The sequence below is a fragment of the Macrotis lagotis genome, chromosome 5, assembly GCF_037893015.1.
Source record: "Macrotis lagotis isolate mMagLag1 chromosome 5, bilby.v1.9.chrom.fasta, whole genome shotgun sequence".
In the NCBI taxonomy this organism is placed as follows: Eukaryota; Metazoa; Chordata; class Mammalia; order Peramelemorphia; family Peramelidae; genus Macrotis; species Macrotis lagotis.
The window spans coordinates 60,865,446-60,884,014 of NC_133662.1; the positions used below are offsets into that span (position 1 = coordinate 60,865,446).

General features: G+C 33.0%; 1 protein-coding gene across 2 annotated transcripts in view; it reads left to right on the plus strand.

The window, feature by feature from the left end:
• Positions 1-18,569, plus strand: part of CD109 (CD109 molecule) — a 163,777-nt gene that overhangs the window by 138,270 nt on the left and 6,938 nt on the right. For both annotated transcript variants that reach the window (XM_074237331.1, XM_074237330.1), the window contains exons 28-32: positions 920-1,072; positions 2,737-2,802; positions 6,722-6,864; positions 12,314-12,461; positions 15,861-15,963. In XM_074237331.1, coding sequence (XP_074093432.1) covers positions 920-1,072; positions 2,737-2,802; positions 6,722-6,864; positions 12,314-12,461; positions 15,861-15,963 — 613 coding nt within the window. The remainder of the gene's footprint in view (positions 1-919; positions 1,073-2,736; positions 2,803-6,721; positions 6,865-12,313; positions 12,462-15,860; positions 15,964-18,569) is intronic.

Genomic DNA, 18,569 nt, shown 5'->3' on the forward strand with positions numbered 1-18,569 from the left:
GAATTGTGTGATTGTAAAGAAATGGAAAATTTTTTGTCACTAAGCTATATATATGAAGATGTCTCATTATTTTATAGTTATACCGTGTCTGCATTTAATGGAACATAAAGATTCCATGCTTTGAGATTCCAACTTAGAAGAGTAAAATTAAATAAGTAAAATTCTTTATGAGTGAAAATATCTATTGAGTTTATGTATTTCTCTTCCACTTTCACCCTTTTCATATGGTGAATTTAACATTTAGTTTCTTAAAGAATGTGTATCAACTGATTGACTGGTTTGTTTATGGCTTTAAAATAAATTAAGGTTTTATGATGAGAGAATAAAGTGGTTATTTTAAAATAATCATTCTTAATGTCCTTTTGTACTTTTAAAATGATAATAACTTATAGTTAGTAGCATTTTGTAAGTGTCATTTTAAAGATAAGTTGAATTTTCTTCTCAGTCCTGAGAAGACATTCAGTCCTGCTGGTCTTGAGACATAATTTATCCTTTCCATGTTTGTATCCTTTACAGCTGCTTTTTGTTTAGGACTTAGAATTTTCAGCATAAACAACTCATACTAAAAGCTCCCAGTAATTTATGGCACTCTGTCATCTTATTTCTTCCATGATGTTCCAACAGAACTGGGTCAATTGTCTAATTGGAAAGGTGGGTAGGCTGACTCAGGCATATCTGATTGGTTCCCCGCCTTTAATGTTACAGGAGACATCTAGCCAATTAGCCAGGGAGTTTTTTCTCATCTAATATGCCTCTAGAAGGAATTTTCTTATCACCCTAGTAATTGTTATTTTTGACAGTGAAGAAAAAAAGTAATTCACAGTTCAGTTGTTAGAATTGTCTTCAGTTATTGGGGAAAAAAATTCAGAATTCTTTAAATGATGTGCATATAATCTGTAAACTGTTTCTTCTTTTCCAGGATACCATTGTGGCCTTGCATGCCTTATCTACATTTGCAGCTCTCACCACTTTTGGACATACGGACATGAGGGTAAAAATAACTGGGCCTAGTGTGACACCAATGGAGTTTCTGATTAACACTAAAAACAGATTTCTTCTTCAAACAGCAGAGGTAGGTAATGAGGAATATTTGTTTATTGAAAAACTATTAAAACTGGGTAGATGATGCTTTAAACTGAAGCAATTTTCTCTTTAGTTCATTTATCAGTCAGAAATAGATAAACAGATTTCAGATAAGTTAATACAGGTCACAGGGCTTTGAACCTATGGAATAGTGTACCTAGGCCCCTGGATTAAGGAAAAGCAATTTGAATGTCCAACATTGGGTGAATGTTTGGAAACTCAGATTAGGAAAGAGAAATAGAATAAAGGAGAAAATGGTTATGATTAGAGAAGAAAGCAGATGAGCCAGGAGAGGCAAAGGATACCACCAGTGAAACTACTAAGGATCTTTTAGACCAATGGTCTAACTTTTTGGATGAAGGTCACAAAGTACTCCAACAAACATATAGAAGCACATGTTATGTATGAAGCACAATGCTAGTCGCTGGGGTGCACATTCTGTTGTCTCTGTACTCTGGTTTCATCAGATGATTTCCTTCCCTGTCTTATGTCCACTTGAATGTGGTCTGGTACCCCTGCTTGGGAATGGGGGGAATGTTGGTCTCTGAATCTTGGAAAATAAGAGAGGGAAAAAGAAAAGGAAGGATGAAGTGAAGTCTAGTGTGACATAATTCATGTCACCATAGGGATGTCTTACCAGTCAGGACAGGAAGATAAAATTCTTTACTGGGCTTTGTCTAGGGCCGAGTGTGTGGGCACTTTAAATGAACAACTGTCAATCACCAGAGATCTTGATTTACCTTTCTTCCTTTACTTACCCTTAATGAAATAAAGGGATGGTAGCCAGAAGTCACAGAGAAGAACATTGTTGTTTTTCCTTCATTCTTGCAGATCAGTGACATCACAAAGATTGGTGGATAAGGGGAATAATTTTCCTTTCCTACCTACTACAGAGAGCTTTAGATCAGTGGTTATAAATTTGGTGTTCATGACCTTGAATGAGGCAAAAAAAAATCACGTCTTTATTTTCTTTAACCTCTTGCTGAAATTTAGCATTTTTTAAATATAGGTAATAAACTACTATAGCATAAGGGCTTCACCTGATTATCAAAGGGGTCCATGATCAAAAGGGTTAAGTACATTTGTTGAGTATTAATTAAGTCTTCCCAAATGTGTCTGTTTATATATGAGTATATATTAATATATGTATATAGAAATTTATGCACATTTATGGGCAACTTGCTGCCATAGTGGCTAGAGTACCAGGCCTGGAGTCAGGAAGATTAATCGTCCTGAGTGTAAATCTGGTTTCAAACACATAACTATAAGACCTTGGACAAATTATTTAACCCTGTTTGCCTCAGTTTCCTCAGCTGGAGAGGGAAATGGAAAACCATTCCAGTATCTTTGCCAAGAAAATCCCAAATGGGGTCGGTTATGAAGAGTCAGAAATGACTGAAATAATTCAACACCAACATTCACATATGTGTGTGTATAGGTTTTATACACACACACACACACACACACACACACACACACACACACACATATATAAGACATATGCATACTTGTTTTAATTGACAAAAAGGATCATACTGAACTGATTATATTCTTACTGGTAGTACTAATCATTATCTTTTTAGGACTTTACAGTATAATAAAGGATATTATCATAATCACATATGCACTATCTTTTCTCTCCCTTTCCTTTAGCTTGCTGCTCAACAGCCAACTTCAGTTACTGTTTCAGCAAATGGTTTTGGATTTGCTTTCTGTCAGGTGTGTAGTCATGTTTATGTTTATTTAGATCAACACCTCGTTCACTACTTAATTGATATGTATCTGTCCTCTAACTGAATCCATTCTTCTGTGCCTAAGTAGATTGTATTTTTAATTGATAAAGTTGAAAAAAATTCTTCTGGGTGCTTAGACTTTTTAGGTAATGCTTCTCTAATTACAATCTCTACAATTCTTATTGATTCATCTTTATAACCTGGCTAAAATTATAAATGGCTTTTAATTTTAATTTTTAAAATTTATAAACATTTCTTTTTGTTAGTTTTGTTGATTATTTGGAAAATAGCAACCCATGACTACTTCATCATTAAAGTTTAGTGGAATTTTTGGTGGTATTAAATGTGAAATACATGATTTATTCCCATTCCCTGTTATAGTATGAAAATATGTGTTTTTGCATAATTTAATATATACATGAAGATTCATTCTTTCTTTGAATAATTTATCTTAGTTACAATATTGTTCATTTTAGATTTTTATCTTAATTATATGCTCCATAATGAGTGGTGATATTTTTAATTAGGGTTTTCTTTTTTGGTGGGCTGGGGGTGGGGGTGAGAGGTATTGGACCTATAATTAAACTGTGTAAATCATATAAATAGGTAATAAAACTTATTTTGTGGTACAGATGTTTTATAGTTTACAATCTTTTGTAATTGCCTGGGCCATGAAGACAATTAGATGACTTGCCCAGAGTTATATAGTGCAATTTGTGTCAGAGGCAAATTTTAATGTATTGTCAAAAAAGATTTTTATTTGTAATTTTTACTATATATTGAGGTCAACTTTACTTTCTGTGAAACTATATTGTTCACATGTTTATTTTATGTACAGCTCTGGAGGAATTCTTCTGTTGCCTAAAGTATAACCTGTATATTATAATACAAATTTGAAACAGGAAAACAAATATCCTAAGGTAAACTACAAGTTATAGTCAGCACCACATGACTAATTTCAATATTCTTATAGTTAAAATAAAACTGAAGGAATTCATTAATTGATTATTCAATTTTTTAAAAATGAAGAAACTGTAACAAAACATAGATATTAGTACTACTTGAATGAATAGTTATTAAATTATATAACTCATAGAAAAGCTGGATCTCAAAATCTAAACATACAGACATCTTATTTGAAGACTAAGAAAATATATGCTAAGTATGAAAAAGATGAGTTAGCTGAAGAAAAAAATATGCATAAATTCATACAACTGATATCCTCTGCTGATAAAATCAAAATGGCTGTCAGAGGGAATTAAAGAAGCATGAGATTAATTCACAATAAAAAGTACTGTGCCAGCTATTGGGGAAGAGACAAAGATTGGTAATACTATATACCTTTACATTTCTCTTAAAAATGGGATTGAAGGGTCAGCTAGGTGGTGCAGTGGATAGAATACTGGCCCTGGAGTCAGGAGGGCCTGAGTTCAAATGTGACCTCAGACACTTAATAATTACCTACATGTGACCTTGGGCAAGTCACTTTAACCCCATTGCCTTAAATAAATACAATTTTAAAAAATGTCAATGAAAAATTGGATTGAAAAAATAAGAAATGGGAAGTCCATCAAATATGACAAATCAGAAATAAAGATATTGCAGATTAGGAATGTTGCAAAATAATTTTGCAAAGATGTTTATTCCTTAAATCCATGAAAGGAAGGAAGAGAATGAATTTGATACCTTTATAATCACAGTGTAAAATGTGCAGAGAAAAAGGAAATAGTTAAGAAACTAAAGGAGGACCTGATTAAGAAAGATTGGGGACTTTCTCATTTCTGTTATGGTTGGATATACAGGTCAGGGACATTAGATTCTGCAGCAGTAAATATACAGACTCCCAAATGTAATCAATAAAGTTAAAGTATATGTAAAACATTGTCCCAATTATTCAAGTTTTGAAAAATTTTGAGAGTAAAATTATAAAACTATCCACAGAATGTTTATTAACCAGTGAATGTTTATAAATCATTAATATTTACTAATATATTGTTTATTACCTATTAATTATTGTTTCAATATAATTTCCTTATATTTATTTAATTAAAATTTATTACTTATCTATTATATTAAATTCATTACTCCTTTTTTAAATGTAAATTTTATTATTTATATTTATTATTAAATTTATATTTATTGTCTTTATTACCAGTTATTATTTATAGGCTTTATTATTCCATTAATTTTTACTAATTCATAACCACAAATTAACCCTTTGCTAAGTAGCAGTGCAAGGCACATAAGTAGATGCTGAATACATATTTGGCTAAATTCTTATAGGAAGATATGAGGTGGAAGAGTTCATTGAATGTTAGATGTAAGGGATCTCAGGTATCATCAAGTTCAACCCATCTGACAATGAAGAGCACTACAGCATCGCTGGCTACTTGAGGATCCCCCATTATCTCTTGGGATCCAGTCTCCTATAATATTTAATTATATGGAATATTATTAATTATATGGAAGGTTCTTACTATCATCAGACTTAGATTTGAGTTTTGAAACCTTCTATCTTTTGCTCCTGGTTCTACCCTCCAGGTCCAAACAGAAAAAAGTGCTCATTCTTTTTCCATGTGACAGCCTTTCAAATGCAGATGACTCTTTTGCCCTCCTTAAGTCTGAATCCCACAGGGTTGATTTTGAAATGGAGGATAGAGAAAATTGCAAAATATCCTGAATCAATAAATGCCACTTCTGTTCCTATCAAATTGGTGAAATAGTCAAAAAAAAAAAGTAGGGATCACTGAACATTTAAAGGGTTCAATTTAGTTTTTGCAGTTAGAGATAACATCTGATCAATTTTCCAGTGGTATTTGATGGGAATCACTAAGTAGGTAGACTAGGAATAATCAAGGAACATAATTTATTTAGACTTGATTCTTGGATTTAGTTCTATGCTGAAAGTTATATTGACACCACTCTCTACTTCTCCCCCCACTCCCCCCTCCCTATTAATTCCTCCTCAACACACAAGTACATACACAGAATTGGATAGGAAGATGGGGAGCAGTAGGCATTCCTCTCCCAGGAATAAAGAACTAGTTTTGAGATTGAAAATAAAAAAGTAGGGAGTAGATGAAAACTAGTCATGACAGAGGGGTGTGAATAATGCATTCTCTTAAGGATTTATTTCATTTAACATTCACCAGGGAAGGGGACATCATGAAAGCTCTCATTTGCAGTTAACACTGAGCTCTGACAGGTAGTTAAACCTCCAACTGCATGGAATAAACTACAAGATCATCTTATAAGGTCTTGTAACTGGACAGAAGAGTGAGAAACTTGCACTGGTTACTGTTTAGTTGTTTCACTTGTATCTGACTGACTCCATTTGGGATTTTCTAGTTAAAGATACTACTAGAATGGTTTGCCATTTCCTTCTCTAGTTCATTCAGACAAACTGAGGAAAATGAGACAGGGTCACAGAGCTAACCTAGTAAGTGCTTGAAGCCAGATTTGGAGTCAGGTCATGCCTACTTCAGGCCTAGCACTCCATCTAATATGCCACCTGTCTGCCTTACCTGATACATAATGATTAATAAATGCTTATTGGTTGGTTTGACATATACAGTTCTTTTATAACAGCATTTTCTTTAGGTAATATACCAGTGATATGTGATTTTGCATTGGTGAAAACTGTTCAAAAAGATCACAACACATCTCTAATTACTAGGAAATGTCTTAGAAAGTAGTTGCCCAAGATTCAGACAACCAAGAAATCTTGCTCTATCCATTATTCCAATGTTGTCTTTCTGTATTTAGCCAAAAAAGGTAATTTTTCCACTTTGAAGACTATTTCCAAATCTTAACTATGTTCAAGAAAATCCAAATATTTAACAAACATGCTGATAATCTTTGATAACTGATTAATAGCATTCTTTCTCCCCTTTTATTTTTTGCAGCTCAATGTTGTTTATAATGTAAAAAATTCAGTGTCTTCTAGAAGTCGCAGATCCATTCAAAGTCAAGAAGCCTTTGACTTAGAGGTTGCTGTAAAAGATAATAAAGAGGATATCAATCATTTGACTGTAAATGTGTGCACCAGGTAGGTCTTTATTTATATTTTATGTTTTTACTGAAGATATAAATCATTATATGTATATTCCAGGCCAAATGTTGAAGGACTAACCCATCATTCCTTTCTCTAGTTATTGAATACTTTTGGACCTAAGAAGGACAAATGAAAAAATTTCAGAATATGTTCAGTACTCCAAATACAGAAGAGAGCCTTAAGATTTCTAAAATGAACAATGTTTTAAGCAACATCATACTTCAACTATTTAAGTATTTTTAATAGGAATGTTTAAAAAGATTGTTTTCTAAATCTTCTAAATTGGCATCTAGATGCACAGTGGATAGAGTTTTTGGATTTTAAATCAAAAGGACCTAAGTTAAGTATGATCTCAGACACTTACTATGTGTGTGACCCTGAGCAAGTCACTTAACTACTCCTTGCCTCAGTTTCCTCATCTCTAATTTTTTTTTTTCTGCTCATAAAGGCAATAAAGATTTATTAGCACAATAAACTCTCAGGAAACATCCCTAGCCACACTGGCTACTTGAGTCTTTTGGAAGTGTGGGTGATACTGGAGAGACTGAGGCATGTACATACACCATTCTTTCACTGCAAAAAGTAGAGTGCTTCTTCCATGGAAGGAATGGTAGCTTTGCTTCTGGTTCAACAACTTTCCTGAAGAAATTTTTAATTGCTGATATCCTTGAGTCCTAGGTTTTTTCCACCTTTTTCTGCCTAACAAAGACAGTAATGTTGCATTAAGTTAGTCAAGAAGTTCCATTTTATCAAGAAATTCAAGTGATTTTATTCAACTCACTTAAGTTTGGGGTAGTCTGCCATTATACCACTTCAAAATTCTAAATTTTGCAAAACAGAAGGAAATTGTAAAGATAGAGTTATTCACTGGCACTGACCTATGAAGTAGTTAATTTAAAAAGTTGTATCTGATTTTTCAAAATATTCAAGAAATATTCCCAAAATATTCAACAATATGAATTAGCGCATTTGTTTCATTCTAGAGTTCTGAAGTGGTATGAGGGTAAATGTGTAGACTTTTGTGAAACTTCCTATATTAGTGCTAATGATTTGATAGACTTGAGAGCTAATGTTCATCACACTCCAAAAAGTTATAATTCAATCAAAACCACTCTTTCATGGCTCCGATATTCAATCGGCAATATTAAAAGAATGCATACTGTGTGTTGAATATGTTGGTATTATGAGATAAAAAGAAGTATAATTCCTTCATTTCCTGCTTCTCCCCAAAGGAATGAGTTTATAATTTATAAATAAGATACAGGCAACAGTTAGAGACCAATTAAGTGTTAAACTAAATGATTTTATGGATGGGGAAGGTGTTACTGAGAACTAAAGTACCTCATGGAGGGAGATGGAATTTGAAAGGACTTTGAAGAAAGTTAGAATCTAGATAAGAATGGGAAGAAATGAAGGTGTACAAATGAAGGTCTACATATAAGGAAACCTGTTGCAATGGAATTTCATGTATTCTGGTCAATTCAGTGTGTGTACACATGTTTGTATTTTTCTGATCTTAAATATTTCTTTTTGTGTACATTATAAATAAGATAGCAGAAAGTTTTGATTAACTTTATATATTTATCTAATTAGAACTTCTCCTAAAGAGAGGTGATTTAAATCCAAGGTTAAAACCTTATGTACAGAACAGAATTTTTCTTTACTTTTACGGACAACAAAGTATGGGTGAAAGTTTTTCTTCTTTTCTTCCTTCATTTCTCTCTCTCCCTCCTTTCCTCCCTCTCTCCTTCTCTCCCTTCCTCTCTCTCTTCCTCCTTTCCTTCCTTCCTTAGCATTTTTTTATCTTTTTTCTTCTATGACCCCTTTTGGCACTCTGGTAAATCCTATATTCCCTTTTTAGAATTATGTTTTTAAATATATATATATATATATATGTAATAAAATATATATGATTACAAGGTAATCCATTATATTGAAAAATAGAATTTAAAAAAAATGAATTCACATACCCCACATTTAAAACTTTAAGATCCCTGCCAACTGAAATATTTGAGATCCACTTTCTGTTTCTACTCAACATAAATACATGGTAGGTGAATACATTTTGTAATATTATGGACCTCCTAGCTCTTATTTGATTAACTGTAAAAAATCTCAATAGCTAGATGGGCATTAAATTAGAAAAATATATTTAATATCAGCTTTTTGATATTCCCACCATGTCTCTCATTATATATATATATATATATATATATATATATATATATATATATATATATATATCCTTAATCTAAAAAGGGTAGATTTCAGCAATTCTGTTTTAAGAATAACTTTCTTTTTTTAAAAAATTTTATTTAAGGTAATGGAGTTAAGTGACTTGCCCGAGGTTCACACAGCTAGGCAATTATTAGGTGTCTGAGATTAGATTTGAACTCAGCTTCTCCTGACTCCAGAGCCAGTACTCTATCCACTGCACCACTTAGCTACCCCCTTTAAGAACAACTTTCAATGACTAAGTTATTTTGACTATTATAAATATCCAAATTAACTTCAAAGAACTTCTGAATGAAGATGCTATCTGCAACAAAGAACTGATAAATAGAAGTATGTATATTTATATGTAAATATACATATACACACATATTTGTGTCTAATGGTAGTCATCTCTAGGGTGCAGAATGAGGAAGGAGGGAAAAAAAGGCTACTTGATAATTTTATTATACATTTAAAAAGAAAAGCAAGTTGTACATATTAGATTTGCAGTTTTATGTGCAAAATTAAAAAAAAATAAAAATAACTCTAATGGTTCATTGCACACATAACCAGCATTTAACACTGTCCTGAAACAAAGTAGTGCTTAATAAATATTTGTTATTACTAATTCAAATTGAAATCCAATTTGCATTCACCTAGAGTATGGGAAGACATTGACTTCATAGTCCAGTAATCATGTATCCCCAAGTAAAGGACATAATTATATGGGGGGGAGATCCTAACAGTATCCACACCTTAGGTCTTGACAGGAAGGGTTGGGAGAAATGGGATTGTGAGAACCTCTTTTTTTGGGGTTCCCTAATCTGCCGGAAAAGAAAATGAAACCCAGAATCCTCTTCTGAATATGAAAATATTCTCTGTCCCATCAAAATGAGATCTCACCACAGAAGAATACTTGTTTCTATTCCATGGACTTTATTACCAGGAATCTTTTTTTAGAAATCAGGTGGGAACATTTAAGAAGTGTTGGGGAAATTTAGAAAGGGGATTTTATTACGGTGTGTACAATAATGGTTGAAAAGTAGATTTAGATCCAAAGCTATTCTGCCATCAACCTGGAATGGATGTTAGAGATGACCTTGGCCACACCCTCATAAGAAGTGGCTTGCTTGTTTTCCATGAAGTTTTAAGTACAAAGCTTGGGATTCGTATTCATCCTTTCTGACACTAAAACAAGTATTCTTCCCCTTCTACCATACTGTATGCAACTAAATCACTGTGGAAAATCTCAAATAGGTACTCATTTAATACTGGGGAAGTAACACTGACCTAGGATAGGTGGGTGGATGGAGTTGATTGATGTATCTGAATACAACATTGTGTAATCTTTCAATTACTGAGTTTTCTTGAATAAAGATCCAAGGCAACTTCACCTTTTTCCGGAGATTCATAATTTTTTTTGCATCACAGATTCCTTTGGCAGTCTGGTGAAGCCTATGGATATCCTTTTAAAAATGTTTAAAAGTACATAAAATAGAAGATATAGTAGGATTAAAAAAGAAATCAAAGTTTAGTGAAAATAAAGATTATGTATGTACATATATATATAATTTATATATACACACACACACATATATTTCCTATTCAAATTACCAGTATCCCTGAAATCTATCCATGTACCTCATGGATTCCAGGTTAAGGACCACTCCATTATTCTTGTTATTGCTTTATGTTGAATAGTATCATTATGAGTCCTAGCTTATCCTGGGGATGTTGGCTCTCACTTCTTAGGTAGCAGAAAGATGAGGTCATCAAGTTGCCTTTAGATGTAATGTTTAATATAATTTAAGCAGTTCAACCATTCCTCTCATCTATGATAATTGCCCAGATATAATTGCCTGAAGGTCCATTTCAGTGATTTATTTTCAATCGCATCTATTTTGGCTATGTGGAGGACCCAACAGATGGTTTCAGTTGCTTCTGATTTCTGAGCCAACTGAAGTCAGCAGTTGTGCTGTATTGCTTTTCAATCAGTCAGACTGCCAGGTTTAATATCATTGCTTTGAAAAGCAAGTGTTCTCTGCCCAGCCTTCCTTTTTCTTCTTCTTTTTTTTTTTTGGCCATCAGTAACTATAAATAAATAGTAATTGAAACTAATTAAATAATTGTCATACTATGCACATTGGAAACATATTCTTTTCCATGATCATTCTGGTTACTTCTATATTCCAAGCAAGTAGTTCCTGCCGCCTATTCATTTTGGGGAAAAAACCCCAAACATTGTCTAGGAGGCAGAAGTTTTGTTACTTAGATTTTGGGGGGCTGGAGAGGGGAAAAGAGGGGAGAAGTTTTGTATATAATAGTTCAAAGTACAATACAAGGCAATAAAACTTTCCAAGGTATGTAATCCTACCAAATTGGCCAAAGAAAGCACAAAGCTAACTCCAAAATATTCAGGGGACCAAAGAGAAAAATCTCTCCCCATTAAGCCTTCTTTTTCCAAAACTAGATGGGTAAAAGAGTGTTAAAGGTTTGGCACTGGGGCCATCCTGAGAGATCAAGAAAGAGCTGCTTACACTTTGGGTCTTGGCTTTCAGCTATGAAGGCATGCCATTTTTTCCAGAGAAAACAACAAAAAAAAAGTAACTTGCTTAAAAATCATGGTGACTAAAAAAAGGTCTTTTTTGAAATATATATTGCTATATATATGTAGCTTACATTTTTGTGCACAAGGGATTTTTATGTAATCTTATTTTTGAATTTTCAGCGATTCAAAAAAGAAAAGTTATTTGATTTTTTTTTTTTTGTCTTAAGGTCTGGGTTTTAAGAAGAAACATTTGGAGAAACTAGTGTATAAATAATTCTCCATACAAATTCTTATTTGAATTGTGAATAAAAACAGTTAATGTAATGAGTCTTTCAATTTCTAAATTAACATTACATTTTGTGTTACAAGTAGAGCAAATTGTTATTAGCATGTTCAGTCTTTTATGAAGTTTTATTTTCTCATTTTACCTTATTTTCTTCCCTTCTCCCTTTTTTTCTTCCTTCTTCTCTTCATCCCTCCTTCACTTCCTCCTTTACTTCCTCCTTTCCTCCATTCCTTCCTTCTTCCCTCCCTTCCTCCCTTCCTCCCTCCCTCCCTCCCTCCCTCCCTCCCTTCCTTCCTTCCTTCCTTCCTTCCTTCCTTCCTTCCTTCCTTCCTTCCTTCCTTCCTTCCTTCCTTCCTTCCTTCCTTCCTTCCTTCCTTCCCCTTTTAACTTTTTAGGTTTTGGGGACCATCCAAGAGTGGCATGGCTCTGATGGAAGTTAACTTACTGAGTGGCTTTGCAATGCCTCCAGATGCAATTCTGCTGAGCGATACGATTAAGAAAGTAGAGAATGATCATGGTCAAGTCAACCTATATTTAGACTCGGTAGGTAGAAAAAAATTAATTTAATGTATATAAATGCCTAGTATTTTGTTATGTTTAATATCATAACTTTCCACAAGACTCTTTAGAATATTATTTAGATTATTTGTTTTTGGTCCATGGTGGGCTTTTATAGGCTTGCTTCATAGAATCATAGATCTGGAACTGGAGGGGAGCTAAGTGAAGATCTGATCTACCTGTTTCATCTTGAAGATGAACTAGAAATGAAGGTTAAATGATTTCCCATTGTCACACAGATTGTAAGCAGGAGATCTGAAATCTGATTATAGGTTGTCTTGATTTCTGCTCCAAACATGCTTTCCTCAATACCACATTGCTAAAAGATAAAAGGAACCACTTGGTTTTCTATATTCACTGAAAACCCAAATCAGTCAAACAAAAACTTAACTAGAATTAAGGAAAAGAACATCCCTGTTTTTGATGAGTCTGTTAGCAAGCAGGCTATGCAAAGTAATTATTAACAAATATCCAAGAAAAGAGATTAAGGATGTTGTGACAATATAACTTTTCTTTTCTTTTTTTTTTTGGCAAGGCAGTGGGGTTAAGTGGCTTGCCCAAGGCCACATAGCTAGGTAATTATTAAGTGTCTGAGGCTGGATTTGAACTCAGGTACTCCTGACTCCAGGGCTGGTGCTTTATCCACTGTGCCACCTAGCCACCCAATAATATAACTTTCAAGAGACCAGTTAGTATGTTTATTTTAGGATTCCCAATGACTATAAGCAATCTTAAGACCATATTTGAAAACCCCAGATATAGGAAAAATTTAGCAATCTTTAGTAGTATAATGGTAAAATGAAAAATTATCTATAATATTAATTTTTTAAATTAACAAACATTTATTTTATCTCTGTTTCTTCCCCTTGGGAAAAAATAAAAAGCAATACCTACATAACACATATATAAAATATAAACTCTTTAACTATATATGTATACACATACATATACACATAACTTAAAATTTTAGAGCAAAACAAATTCCTACGTTATCTATGATCAAAAAATATATGTCTCATTCTGTGCTGAACTGATGTCAGGAAGTAGGTAGGGTTCTTTGTTTTTGTCCTTTTTTGTGGTTTGTTTTGCATTGATTAGAGTTCTTAGGTCTTCCAAAGTTATTTATCTTTATAATATTGGTGTTGTATAAATTGCTCGCCTGGCTTTGCTCACTTGTCAAAGCAACTATAAATTTTTTAATGGTTGTGCGAATCCTATGACTTCAAATCCAGAGCTATTTCCATTATTCTATGCAGTTTCTGACAGTTATGACATGTTTTTCATAGGAAATAAATACAATGTTGCATTTGAATTTTTTCAGAAAATCAGTTTGATATCTCTCTTGTCACCTTATATCATTTTTTGATAGAGTGGTGGGAGAGGAGAAGGAGGGGAAAGGGTGATAATTCTTACTTAGAAAAGACCAGAATTCATTTGAATATACTGGAATCAATCTTATTTTGGTAGCTTGGAAAACTTTATTCTCAAACTTTTTCAGGTGAATTGGAGTTTGAGGCACTTAGAGTAAACAAGCAGCTATTGTAGGCACTGCTGATATGGGACCTACCATTTTGTCTATATTTTTCTCAAACTTTTACTGGTCCTATTCACAGCTTTGTAGATCTTAAGGCAGTTGAGTTACTTGGAACCACTGTGGGTATAAAACAAAAAAAATGTTCCAGTTATTGAATGGACTAGGATACTCCCTGATCTCAAACTTATTCTTCAATCTTCCAATTTTTATGATCATTTGGATAGAGCCAATACAAAAGTGAACTGATCCAGATGTGATACTTAGGTCAGGTCTGTTTCTTTAGACTGCTTTTTAATTGTAGTCAAAAGCTCTCCACTTTTCCATGGTTATCTAAAACCTGGTAAAGGTGGAATTTATTTACCCAGTAACTAATTTTTATACTACTCAATATACTGATGTACACACTTTGTTGTGAGGAATGAATTGAGAATTACAAGATATTGGGATAATCCTCCTTGGGCCTAAAATTGTCCAAAAGTTATTGGGAATGATACAAAGGTATTGATTTAGACCTGGTCTTGAGGAATCCAGAGTTAACTTGGATAGCACCCCGCTGAAGCTGTACCTCCAATTTACATTAATATTCTTGGGTTGAAGTTCCCAGAAGGTTGGCTAACTACTACTCCCTCAGGATTCTAGGAGTGACCCTGAGAAGTTTTGTTTTTATAATTGTCATTCATAGACCCCCACAATTGTGTTTCCCATTAACAATCAGACAGTAGATCAGTTAGGTTTTGGAAAAGACATTTATTAGGGTGTTGTATAGGAGAAACAGTTGGAACCAACTATTTCCCCTGCTTCCCCTGGGGGCCAATGCTCAGTCACAGATACATGTAGATCTACGGGAAGAGTGTTAGTGAGGCAAACATAAAAGCTATGCGTGTAGCAAAGGGGTAACAAATCTGTCAGCATTTTATGACCTAAAAGTCCTTTCTTGATTCTATAATATTCTCTGGTATGATTGATCACATTCTCTGGAACTGCCCCCCTCCTCTGGTTACTGTTTTTCTGAACTCTGTATCCTTGATGTGTCATTCTTCTCCCTGTTGGTGTGCTCTCTCTTTCTAGTTTAATCTCTTTCACCCCTATCTAGATACACTATTGTTTCAATGGCAGAAATGTGGAATGATTGAAAAGAAGAAATTCTTCCTATTTCCCTCAAGATTGCTTCCCTCTCAGAGATTTGGCACTAATCTAGTGGTATTTCTTATTCTTTCAGCTAGTCATAAATTGTTTCCTGTGTTCTTTCATCTGCCTCCATCTAATTGTTAAAGCCTTATCCTCTCAAATTGATAAATAACCTAATTATATCTTATGGTGAGATTGTAGGAAAATTCTTTAACATATAATTTATGTTGTTATATTGATTCAGTTGTGGATGTCTAAGTTTTTTGTGATTACATTAATTGAAGTGAGGATAGACTCCTTATATTAGAATTTTGGAGGAATTTCTGTAACACTGTATAACTCTTGAAAGAAAGAAGTGATTGACTTTCATGAGTCTTTTGGAAGCAAGGGCTAACTCAGTTATGGAAAGAATTTTAGTCTGCATGCTTTAATCAATGGAACTATTAAACTGTGATCCAAAAACCTTGGGTTCTAGTACTAACCCTGCTAATAATTAGTTTGTTACTTAATTTTTTTGTGTTTCTTCAACTGTAATATGATCTCTAAGTTGTCTCCTAATTTTTAAATGAATGAGGCCATTGATCTTCCATGACTAATAGAATCCTCATTGATTATGGGCATAGATGATTTATGATTGTCCCTAGGGACTAGGGACTCTAAGGTTGTACATACAAATACATATACATTGTACCCTTATAATATTTTCTCTTATTTTTTTCAAGGTAAATGAAACCCAATTTTGTGTAGATATTCCTGCTGTGAGAAACTTCAAAGTAGCAAATAGCCAAGATGCCTCAGTATCTATAGTGGATTATTATGAACCAAGTAAGTGTTAATCTTTCTGTCTTGAGTGTAGTTATTAAGAACTTAAAATAGGCTGTTACAGTTTTTGGTAAGTAACTGCATACCTTATTCAATTGATGGGTGGCAAAGGCCCTTAAAAGCTTTAAGTGGGGGCAGCTAGGTGACAATAGAGCACTGGCCCTGGAGTCAGATGTACCTGAGTTCAAATCCTGCCTCAGACACTTAATAATTACTTAGCTGTGTGGCCTTGTGCAAGCCACTTAACACAATTTGCCTTGCAAAAATAAAACAACTAAAAAAAACCTCTTTAAGTGAAAAGACTTGCAAATTATTTATAAACAACAGAACATATATAATATTTTGTGTTTGAATAATGATAGTGTTTGAAAATATTAATTCTGCTTAAGCATTGTTTTATACTTTGAACTTAAATCCCCAAAATTATCTTGAAAAGAAAAAAATAAAAATACAAATAGTTAAAATTCAGTTTCTACCTTTTTTGCCCATATTTGAAGGAGCTATTTCATCTGTTTCTATTTTACAATGTGGATTCCTTTTATAAGAAGAATATTCTCCATCTTATAGAGAGATTCATTTGGCATCTCATTGAACCCTTGCACCTTTAATGATTGCTTTCCTAATATTGAACCATCCTTGCCTAACTGATATAAATCCTACCTGATCATGGTGTATTATCCTAATTATAACTTGGTATAATGCCTTTGCTAAAATTTTAAAATCCTTGAACCTATAAAAATGGATTTGGTATCAGAACTTGAGTGGTTACATCATTTAGAGGATAAAAGGACAAAAGGTTGTCTTGCTTAACAAGATCTCAACAATTGTAATTCATGTTTTTTTTCCTAGAATAACAAATTTCATGCACTTGGTGCCAATATGTACATATTTAGGTAGAAATAATGTTGAGAAAAACAGAGTTTATGTTGGAAATAAGTCAAGCTTATTGTGCTTTTGTAGATGCTATCAATTTTTTAAAACATTACTTCCTGAATTTTATATGATATTAATCAATAATGGCACCTGTAACTGATTTGAACTTTGTTGGAGTAAAAAGTTTATCCTGAGATTTTTCCTTATCCTTTAAGTTCTTAAATGTTTGAACATCACATTTTGTAATAAATTCCAATTTATAGGATATCCCAAAAGTCTTAGCTATTAGAGCTTAAAAGCTATTAAAACTTAAAGTTCATTTAAAAAAATCTTTGAAAGTTATTGACTAAACTATGGACTAAAATCTTTTGGAATACCTTGTATATCTAATACGTTTTTGCAAAGAATTATATTTCAAAATAAACAATTCATTTGTAGAACTTGATAACATTAGTATGAAGCTAAGAAAGTCATGTCATTGGTTATCCCCAATATGAAAATATTGAGGGATTTCTTTTGCCTTTTCTTAGTTTTCCAGATGTGGGAAAGTTGTGGTTTTCTTTATTACATTATTGAGCACTTAAGTCTTTCTTTTTTTTTTTAAGAGTGAGGGTTAGATCGTGGGGATAGATGGAGGAGGATGCTGACAAGTCCTGATAATAATGCACATTCATCCAAATAATGTCATATATCCAGGGTCCATTATTTCATCTATGTGGAATACTTAGTCTACAGATAAAGTTCTATATTTATATAAATAGATAAAATTAATTTAAATTAGTTCCTATGGACCAAAGCATTTCATTGAAACTTCTGGTAATAAGTCCCTGAAAACATTGACTGATTCTGGGATGGCACATACAAAATATGTTGCTCAGGTCAAATTTTCAGTGTGTTGTTCTGGTATAGGAATAAACAGCATGAAGTGTGCTTGCACAAACTTTGAAAACCTAGTATCATTGAAACATATATCTAGTACATTAGTTACCATCTTGTCCAACTCCTTTATTTTACAGATGAAGAAACCCAGGAGTTTAGTCAGTTTTAATAAGCATCAATTAATTAATTAATTAATTAGCTTATTTGTTTGTTTATTCATTCATTTATTCATTTATTTGTTTATTCATTTATCCATTTATTTATTTATCTATCCATTTATTTCTTTATTTGTTCGTTCATTTGTTCATTTATCTATTTATTTGTTTGTTCATGTATTTATTTATTTATTTAAGGCAATGGGGTTAAGTGAATTGCCCAAGGTCACACAACTTGGTAATTATTAAGGGTCTGGGGTCAGATTTGAACTCAGGTACTCCTGACTCCAGGGCTGGTGCTCTGTCCACTGCACCACCTAGCTGCCCTAATAAGAATTTATTAAAAATCTAATATATGCTAATCATTGTGGGTAGATAAAGACAAAAATGAAACAGTCCCTGACCTCAAGAAATCTCTCTCTCTCTCTCTCTCTCTCTCTCTCTCTCTCTCTCCCCCCCCTATCTATCTGTCTATCTATCTATCTATCATCTATTTTATTCTAGAGAGTGGGAGTGTAGAGAGAGAGGATACTGTATACCCATAAAAGTATCTATAAAATAAATAAATAAAAATCCTTCTTCACTGTTATAAGGATTTACTGGAAGGTTCACCCAAATACACTAAAAAAATTATCAAATTTCTCAAATTACTTTTTCTCAAAGATACAAGGAGAATATTTGGCAATTTTAAAGTAAAAATAA